This window comes from Rhipicephalus microplus, chromosome 5 (assembly GCF_043290135.1).
Source record: "Rhipicephalus microplus isolate Deutch F79 chromosome 5, USDA_Rmic, whole genome shotgun sequence".
NCBI classification, from domain to species: Eukaryota; Metazoa; Arthropoda; class Arachnida; order Ixodida; family Ixodidae; genus Rhipicephalus; species Rhipicephalus microplus.
The window spans coordinates 31,323,259-31,334,082 of NC_134704.1; the positions used below are offsets into that span (position 1 = coordinate 31,323,259).

Consider the following 10,824-nt stretch of genomic DNA (forward strand, 5'->3'; position numbering starts at 1 on the left):
TTCTGGGCTTGAGTACCCAAGCTTATACCCTCCTTTTTCTTTTGTGCGCGGATGTCGGACAAAAGAAAAACGGGGAGCTTTACTACAGTAGGACGCCAGAACACGTGGACCCAACGGCTAGGGAGCAACAGCACTAAATCTCCCCGCAGTGAATTTTTGGTGCTGGGAGCCCCGAGCGATTATGCGGCCAAATTCTTCCGTTCTTTCGTGCTTTCCGTGAATGCGGCTGGCGAACAGTACAAAGGAGGGAGAGCAAAACAGAACATAACGACGTGTGGACGCCACATAAAGAGTCCGCTGTTTTAAAACTCTCCGAGTTATAGCGTCTGGACACCCATACGGATTGTGTACAGTAACTGGGCACCCAAATGAATATTGTGTTCTTTCGTATTCTCCGTGGGTGCGGCTGAATAGGTAACCCTGGCGAACACAAGCAAACGGGGAAAACACCAAAAGAAAGCAACAACGCAAGCCCCGTATAAGGACAGGAGGTTTCCTGCACTAAAGCCGACCAGTCCCTCGTGAAACCGTACAACAGACTTTCGGGGAACATAAAAAGAAGTGCGCTTCAAATCGCAACGTGGCCAGACTTCCCACGAAGTAACTTTCACACGACTGCCGATCACTTTCAGCCATGGGCTGTAGTCAAAACACATCTCGAATGACGGGGAACACGCGGTCTATAAATAACGGCGAGGTCGGCAAACTATCAAATGACGTCGCGCGGCGATAGAAGCCTCAGAGCGAATATATATATATATATATATATATATATATATATATATATATATATATATATATATATATATATATATATATATATATATATATATATATATATATATATATATATATATATATATATATATATATATATATATATATATGCGCGGTACGCGTCTTGCCAAAACGAAGACAGACACGTACCCTTTATTGACACGCTTGCTCGAGGCCAATGCCTCGTTTGTTCGGCCACTCTTGATACCTTTAGGTTCATTGTGCACTAATCGCAGTGCATACGCAGCAAACACACGGCTGAGCGAGCCGGAAACGACGGTGCTGACATTGAAAGCGCGACTGAAAGCTCGACGTAGCGACAAAAAATATATACAGGGTGTTTTAGTTAACTTGCGGCAAGTACGCTTTTAATTTTGCACTTTCAAAAAAAAAGCTAAAAAAATTAAACACGGCAGCTATCTTAGCACAGATTAAATAATCCGACGACGCTGAAGAAACGTTACAACTTGTCTACTCAATATTTTTCGTTGGATGTACTGTTTGAAAGGTTAATTAAGCAATAGTAGTTAGTTATGCAACTTATCGGACTGGCTCTTAATTTAGCACGAGTGAAGTGTTCCGATATTCTTGGAATATGTGCCCATTACTGGAATGTTATCAAACTTTTGTTTTTTGTACATAGTGCAAATAAACTTTTCTAAACTAGAAAAAGTTCCACAACTTTCGAATCAAAGATTTTTCGCTAGACATACTCATTTAAAATTTAATTCAGCAACCTTTTTTTTTAACTACCCTGATTGGCAGACTGGGAAAAGAATATTGCGAGCTGCGTACACGGCTCCGACAGGAATCCTGGCCAAATCGGCACGCGTGTTTGTTTTAGGCGCAGTTGGCTAAAACACCCTGTGTACACAGACAGTCTACGCATAGTCCAGTCTCAACTACAATATTACAGCACGCTAACATGTAGTAACTTACAGGCTATATAGTGAGGCACAATTTTGGGAGTTAAGACTTTACTCCTATCATTCAGCCTAAGAGACATTACCAGCTTTATACGGTAATGTGCAGATCTTAATCACAGCACACGAACTAATCTATCCATCCCATTTGGCTGCGTAATCTGCTAGGTAACAATGCTCGCCTCTTACCTAGGTATTTTATGATGACCAACGTGTGATATCTCTCTTACTCAATTGTCAAGCTCGCAACCTCCTCGTGCTATCGCGATGGGAGGGCGGTGGGGGAACTTCACTTTTCTCAAAATTTTTCAACGCCGGTTCTTGTAAATTATGACGCCTTGCAAGCTTTCTCATTAATTAACAAGCGTGTGCTTGCGGTGTTTATTGTACATGCTTACACGTTCAGTCGTTACTCCTTTATCAAGCCGTAAACAATAACAACAACAACCTCAACCAAACTAACAACCATAAAAATATTCAATGAAATACGAATAACGAGAGAATATCTTAACAATATTGAGCGCGCGAACTTTCCAGACGAGAGACGGTAAAAAAACGCGGCACACCACTACGAAAATACCAGTGTCGCGTACTATGGCGGTGATTATAATACGTTGGGAAGAGTTAGAGATAAGAATTAATGAAGATTACATTAGTAACCTGCGATTCGCTGATGACTTTGCCGTGATAAATAACTCAGGGGACGAATATTACAGCTCATCATTACTGAACTGGACACGGAAAGCAGTAGAGCAGGTCTCAAAATTAATATGCAGGACTAAAGTAAAATTTGCAACCGTCTCGGGAGAAAACACCGCTTTGCGATAGGTGGAGAGGCACTGGATGTTGTAAAGGAATATGTCTACTTAGGACAGGTAGTAAGCGCGAAGCCAAACCATGAAAGTGAAATAACTACAAGAATAAGGATGGGGTGGATCACATTCGGCAAGCATTCTCAAATCATGAATGGTAATCCTTCGCTAACTCTCAGGAAGAACGTATATAACAGCTGCGTCTTTCCGGTACTTACCTACGGAGCGGAAACCTGGAGACTTACAAACAGGGTTCAGCTTAAATTGAAGACGACACAGCGAGCAATGGAAAGGAAAAATGGTATAGTGTAACCTTAAGGATATCATGGTTGAAATGAAGAAGAAGTGAACATGAATCGGACAGGCATGCACGTAGGCAGGATAACCGCTGCACATTAAGGGTAACTGACTGGATTCCCAGAGAAGGCAAACGCACGAAGGGGATCCGAAAGTTAGGTGGGCTGATGAGATTAAAAAGTTCGCAGATATTACGTAACAGCAGAAAGCACATGACCGGGTCGATTGGCAGATCATGGGGAGGCATTTGCCCTGAAGTGGGCGTAGTCAGGCCGATGATGATGAATCAGCTGTTATTGTAATAGTCGCTGTTTCGGTACACCATCTCAACTTCCTATGTTAAAAGGTTAAGAGTTGTTATTTCTGGTTTTTTTTTCTTCCTTTATTATTAATCACTACATTGCGCAATGGCCGACAAATCTTCATTCAAGAAGATGTGCTTGCTGACAAACCTGCCTAGCTACTACAGGTCTACTTACTGCATGTTACCATATTTATGAAAGAATGGTTCGGCTCCAACTCTTGTTTTCTGACTGGAAGACGCCACTTCACGAAGATGGGTACCCTGAAAAACCTAGGCGTTCAGACGATGAGTGCTTTAAAGGGACTTTTTTTTTTCTTCGTTATTCTGGAAATACGTAGGGCTCGCGAATCCTTTAGTTCACGAAAGACAGCGTTACGTCGGAGTCAATATACAGATTTAGTTGGACGTCCGCAACATCTTCGCCGACGCCCAACTAAATCTGTCTAATATTATCAATCTGAAGTGCCCTCTAAGCCAAGCTCACTGAAGATTTATACCGACGAATAGACTACCATAGACTATCAGTGTATAGCGATGCCGTTGCGAGCAGATTCCTGTCCCTGTCTATATCTCGTCGCGGCCACACTCACGCCAGAGGAGCGATAACGAAAGAATGCAAGATAAGGATGGCGTATACGCCAAAGACGTTTATCGACAAAGCAAACGTCACGCAGCAAATCAGGAGAAACGCTGCAAGGACAACTCACGAAGTTGCGAGTAAGCCTGGAAAAGGCACTGATGAACGTTCAATAAGGCTTGGTTAGGATGGATTGAAAGGACCGGGATCTAAAAGAACGCATTGCTGGCGGCATAGTCTATGACATAGCGATAATTGTAGAGGGACAACGCGAAAGATATAACGCAGAAACTAGCGGGAGGAACGGGAGTAGCTGCGATGAGTGCACACTAAATTTCTATCGGTGAAACACAAGACCACCTAAAGAAGCGCGTCCCAAAAAACAAACACTATACGGCCGTAAAACTTAGCGAACATGCGTATAGAAGAGAACCCGGGATTCTATTCTGAACACGCACAAATTTTGCCATCTTGACCAATTTCGTAATGGCGGCACCTCAAGCCAATCAGAGAGGTCCCAGCGGCCCTCTGGAACAATCAGAGTTGACCAATGGTGGAATTTGACGACATGACTGAATTCGAGAGTGTCCAATTGAATTTTTGAGGTTTAACGTCTCAAAACCACCTTATTGTCACGTGTTCTCTCAAGAAAGACGATGTCAGTTGTGCATGTGCCATGAAGGACTACAAAATGGACAAAAACGAAGAACTCGACGTCAAAACAGATGTCGCAGAGATTGAGACACCAGAAGCAGGTCGGACTTTTAATGGAACGCGCAAACGAGTTCTTCGTTTTTGTCCATTTTGTAGTCATTCATGGCACATGCACAACTGTCATCGTCTTTCTTGAGAGACCACGTTGATTGATTGATATGTGGGATTTAACGTCCCAAAACCACCATTTTATTATGAGAGACGCCGTAGTGGAGGGCTCCGGAAATTTCGACCACCTGGGGTTCTTTAACGTGCACCCAAATCTGAGTACACGGGCCTACAACATTTCCGCCTCCATCGGAAATGCAGCCGACACAGCCGGGATACGAACCCTTGAGAGAGCACGTGACGATATTATTATGAGAGACACCGTAACGGAGGTCTCCGGAAATTTCGACCACTTGGGGGTCTTTCACACGCACCTAAATAGGAGCACAAGAGCCTCAAGCATTTTCGCCTCCTTCGAAAATGCGCCCGCTACGGCCGACATTCAATCCCGCGACCTGCGGATCAGCAGCCGCGTGCCTTAGCCACTAAGAGAACCGTGGCAAGTTTCGAGAGTGTCCGAAACAGCAGCCCTGTTTCTTTACCGACCAATCTCTTTTTTTTTTTTTTCAAGTAGGCGAAGTGACGGTCTGCACTTTAGTTGCGCTCGTTTTGACAGCAATTTCGTTTCCCTACTAATGCGGTTTTACGTACTCACAGACAAACACCACGAAATGAGTACGAGGCGCGCGCCGTAGTAAGGGTGCTCCGTTAATCTTGACGAGCGTCCTCCTCGGTGGTACACTGGTCACGGCTCTCGGCTGCCGACCCGAAAGTCGCGGCTTCGAAACCAGCACCGGCAGTCGCATCGATAATTGCGGTGGTTTTTTTACGTCCGGAAAGCACGATATGGTAATGAGGGTCGCCGTATAGTGGAGAGCTGCGGAAATTTCGACCTTCTGGTGTTATTTACCGTGCACCAAAAGTAATGATTGATTGATATATGGGGTTTAACGTCCCAAAACCACTATGTGATTAAGAGAGACGCTGTATAGTGGAGGGCTCCGGAAATTTCGACCACCTGGGGTTCTTTAACGTGCACCCAAATCTGAGCACACGGGCCTACAACATTTCCGCCTCCATCGGAAATGCAGCCGCCACAGCCGGGATTCGATCCCGCGACCTGCGGGTCAGCAGCCGAGTACCTTAGCCACTAGACCACCGCGGCGGGGTGGCACCAAAAGTAAGTACACGGGTCCTTAGCAATTCACCCCCATCAAAATGTGGCGGCCGCGACCTCCGGCTCAACCCTGGAGAACCGCAACCACTGCACCACCACAGCGGGTGCAATGGTCGCATGCAGATCGAGACGGAATGGTAAAGGCCCACGCGTACTGAGCGATTTCGGCGCACATACACGACACCAGTTGATCTCAATATTCAGAGCTTTCCACTATATAGCGTGCCCCATAGGCATATCGTGGTTAGGGCTTGTAAAACCACACAAATCCATAATTTTGACCAGCAGGTTTCTTTCAAGCTCCACCGAAGCAGACGATCTTGATTTATTTATTTGTTTATTTATTTATTTATTGACTGACTGATTGATATGTGAGGTTTAACGTCCCAAAACGACCACATCATTATGAGAGACGCCGTAGTGGTGGGCTCCGGAAATTTCGACCACCTGGAAGCAGACGATCTTGCGTATCGCCTCAATCACAATGCGACCCTCTGCGGCCGAGCCCATACATGAACCGAGTCCGCCAGATATACATCCATATATGGTAAATGGAAGCCACATATGCTGACATATATGCTTATATGTGGCCACATAGAGCCTATATATGGGCCATGTATGGCATTTCCGTAAGGGAGAATAGAACCCAAGGCTAGGGTTTTGCTCAGCTCAAACCACGTGTTGTCAGTTCGGCGCCGCTGAAGACGCGACACATAGTTAAAAAAAGATATAAAATAATTTACTGAAACTTAACTCGTATTAGACTGAGGTTGGCAGCCAGAGAAGAATATGAACTTTCAGAAGATACGGTGAACATATCCCTACAAACACCGATCACTTCGTGCCTGGCGCTAGCGACGCTGCAACACACGGCGGCCGTCTTCGTGTTTCAAAGGCCCACTTTTTCGTACACGTATATAATTCTTCAAGCTACAGGCATTTCAAGTTGATTTTCTACGCGTTTTAGTGAACAAACGTGAGTGCTGCATACTGCTCACTACAGAGGCATAGCTGTACAACCGAAGCCGCCACAGGATCGTCTGCTGCCTCTCAAGGCTAGGTCACAGATACATATACATAGGCAAAGAACCGTCGGGCCATGCAAGCACGTACGCCTGCACCCGCATGCGCGCTCCATCGGCGAAAGCGCAGAACAAAAATTAGGGCGTTGGGAGAAAGAAAACAAAAACTATGTCACCATTTTGTTTGCGCATCAGTGGTTAAGCTCTGTCACTGAGAATTCCGCCACACCACAAAGTTAACGACCACGTGCCGGAACCGTCATTTTTGACAACGCACCTATACATAAAGCTTGTTTGTTTGTTTGTTTGTTTGTTTGTTTGTTTGTGTGTGTGTGTGTGTGTGTGTGTGTGTGTGTGTGTGTGTGTGTGTGTGTGTGTGTATGTGTGTGTGTGTGTGTGTGTGTGTGTGTGTGTGTGTGTGTGTGTGTGTGTGTGTGTGTGTGTGTGTGTGTGTGTGTGTGTGTGTGTGTGTGTGTGTGTGTGTCACACTAACTTACGTTTTTTCTTTCTTTGCCAGCACTCTCAGGTTGCTGCGATCATAAAAAACACGAACATGAACATCGAGGGTGCAATATGAGGTCCGGGCGTGTTGATGTTGCATCTTTTAAAACCTCGTGTCATTTCTGTTCACTATGTAAGTGTAATCTTCTTTCTATGCCAAAGTTGTTTTTCAAAATAACATGACATCCAGTCGAAGTGCGAGACACATTATTAATGAAGGCAACCGGTGAATCTTAAACAATATTTATTAACGAAAGGCATCGTGCGTTCGAGTCATCATTATCTTTCTAGAAGCACGACCGTTACATGTTTCGTACCTCAAAAAATCATCATGCAAGCAAGCTCGATACGGAGCCTATAAAACGATCTAGAAAGTCTCAGAGGAATCTCTTTTTCTGCAGCGACATTCATGCAACGTCAACAGGAGGAAAGCATCCATTGTGTCAACCACCTAAATGTTCATTGCTTTTCTTATTTTTAATGTACATTACAGAAATGGCACGACAATGCAATGCCTCCAATGACCCCAATGCGAGAATATACGTATGTCAACCTTTCACTTCGTTTCGCTGTGCAGCTGCCAAATGTAGCACGCTGATCGCGCGTGCGCCGGCTCTTCCCTCAAACTGCGAATCAAACTCATTACTATGAAAACAGTTTCCGTTCCTACATCTGTTCGTGCGCGTAAAAAAGCGACGAAGCTCTGGACCGCCCATAGAGGGACGCATCGCGGAAAAAGGATTTGCTTTCCTGGCCTTGAACCGAAGCGCTGGCGCAGCACAGTGACTACGGCCCTTGCCGCGGCAGGCTACGATTGTTCGAGAGGCACGGAAAGAGCTTTAACTGGCTATCGAGGCAGGCCCGAGATAACGGATTCGACGTTCCGATTCTTTTTGTGCCGTCACTCTACTGACAAAGCATGCGAAGCATGGCTCCAACATTTCCGTCTGCGACGCAGACCCGCCGGCGTCATGACGACCACAGACAATCGGAAACTGGAGGCGTTGAACCGAGTGCCTCCAACTGACGTCATTCTTTGGTACATCCCCTTTCTTTCACTCGTCCCTTAAAACATTTTACAAACACACCAAGGTAATGGTAGTCCTTTTATTTATATTTTTTTTCAGAACGGTAATAGCCCACTGGAGACGGGCGCTACGTGTGTGCCTTCGTTGCTTTCTTACCATTCACAACACACGCACGCGAAATTGAGCTCGCGTCTTTGCAGTTCGGCGCGCGTGCACAATCCATCCATATAAGCAGCGGGGCACGTCCAGTTTCCCGAATTCGTCAGCAAGTGAAACACTACTAGCATTTCCTCAAAGCAAACATCAGACGAAACACAAAAACAAGCCCAATGCGCGCGCACTCGCCTTCTCTCGCTGTGCCACTTACTCATTTGCAGCTTCGAATTTCCCGCGCTGATGCCGACGCGCTCACCACTTGCTCGCGTGAGCGCACGAACGACGCACGGCCCACGAGTCAACACAACACGCGCGCACGGCTGCACACACACACACGCACACACACTACACAAAACCAATTGGCGCTCGGCGGCGCGACGGGTTTCCGTATCCCGAGCCTCAATCCCGGGTAGCTAGGCCGGGGGTGTTGTCCGTCACCGGAGCCCGACGATCGCGGCTTTCGGAACGCGGCGGCCACAGCACGACGAGCAGCAAACCGCACCCAGCCTTTGCACGGCGTCCATCTACGCACGTCACGGCCGGAACCACGTGGGTCGCGCTTCCGGAAGGTGTACTACGGTGCGCGCTGTGCTCCGTCGTTTGCGTTCCGCGCGCGCCGATCACGTCGAGTGGAAGAGGGGGGCCCCCTCAAGGACAGCGGCCGGCTACGCGCCGCTGCTGCCGATATGCGAACACGAAGCACGGGATTGTGCAACGCTGGCCCCTTCTCTGTAAGCTGTCCGCGTCGCCGGAACCACTTTGCCTGCCGTAGCTTGACCCGTCGTCAGCGCCAAATGCAAATGCGCGCACCTCTCTACGAGCATGAGAAAGAAGCCCGGCTTTTTTTCTTCTCTTTATTACGACAGTTGGCTTTGTCGCTCTTTAGCTCAAACAAGGCTAACTAACGTTGCCCTGCCTGCATAACTTTAAGGTTTGCGAGTTGCGGGACGCTGCGCGCGGACGTAACGATGTGCGCTTTGGGTACGTGTGACGACACATATAGTCGCCAAGATTCCCTCGAAGCGATTTTCGCAGCCAGCGCACTGAAACAGGAAATGTCACGTGCAAGGAAGGCCATTCCAGAACAGAATATGCTCTCAGTTGTACTATATATATATATATATATATATATATATATATATATATATATATATATATATATATATATATATATATATATATTATTTATTTATTTATTTATTTATTTATATGGCTTTGACACATGCGCACAGGTGTTTCTTGTTATATTTTTCGTTTTCTTTTATTTCGTGTCTAGTCGTTCAAGCGAAATATTTGGCTGCGAACGATTGAAATGAGGGCAGGACAGTTCAGTCACGACCAAACCAGACGCCAGCGGTGGGCACACAGTGGGGCAGCTTCGAGATTTCCGCCTACACACCTTAGCACCCCTCCACTCATTGAAAAAAAAAAAACATTGTCAAAACATAACGCTAAGTTTCCTGCCTTTTTGCCTCTCCCCTCAGTAAGACGATATATAATGATAATATCTGGGGTTTTACGTCCCAAAACCAAAACATGCTTATCAGGGACGCCGCAGCGGAGGGCTCCGAAAATTTCAAACATCCGGTGTCTTTTAAAGGAGCCTTGAAACATTTTTTTTTTTCAAGTAACCATGGAACAGATTCACTAAAAAAGCTTATTGCCTCACGAATTCAACGCCGCAAAAAGTTTAAGAATCCGTTCAGTACGAGCAGAGTTACTATGACTTGCACACGCTGCAATCGCATTCTCTCTTCTCTCGTCCCGACGAAAGCGCTGGTAGCTAAGCAGGGAGGGATGGCATGGGCAAAGATAATACGTCAAGCGCGCCTCGTGACCTTGAGCACTTTTTTCTCTTTTATTTTCGAATACGCAGCCTTTTCCGGGTGATCGCACGCGCACGCGTGGACAAGTCGCGGCCTCCCGTGGCGATCCCTGTAACGACCGAGCGCGCGATGTTCTAATCAGCCAATGGCTGATAGATGGCCTTCTACGAGTGATTTTTGAGTTTCCTCCGTCATTCGTCGATTCGTCATTCCCGGCCGCGTGCTGCGCTAGAATATTTGTCTCGCGTGTTCTCGGGAGCCTCTGCTACCAATCGGCAGCGTTTTCTGACCACGCTCAAAAAGTTCTGCAGGGCCCCCTTGACGTGAACTGATATCACACAGAACATGGACCTGTACCATTCTGCCTCAAACAGAATGCGGCCGCCACGACCAGGATGAGCCCACGGCTTTCCGGTCAGCAGCCGAGCACTGTAGCCACCGATCCACCGAAGCGGACAGTAAAAAGATCTTGACTCCATTCCTGTACGCAATCGTATACGAAGACAATTTTTCGAGCCTCGCTGATAGATTCCAGACAAATGTATAATCGACTTTGTCGAAAGAGAATGGTAACCTGCATTAGGGGTCGCGCTTCTGGTGAAGTATATACATCACCTTCTCCATTTCAGTATCACAATACCCAGGTTTTTTTTTTCTTTATT

At 46.5% G+C, this 10,824-nt stretch overlaps 1 protein-coding gene across 1 annotated transcript in view; it reads right to left on the reverse strand.

The window, feature by feature from the left end:
* Window positions 1–8,918, reverse strand: part of LOC119174763 (rho GTPase-activating protein 18) — a 228,115-nt gene extending 219,197 nt beyond the window's left edge. Inside the window, exon 1 of the mRNA XM_037425809.2 lies at window positions 8,548–8,918. Coding sequence (XP_037281706.2) covers window positions 8,548–8,551 — 4 coding nt within the window. The 5' untranslated portion in view covers window positions 8,552–8,918. The remainder of the gene's footprint in view (window positions 1–8,547) is intronic.
* Between the last annotated feature and the right edge of the window lie 1,906 nt (window positions 8,919–10,824).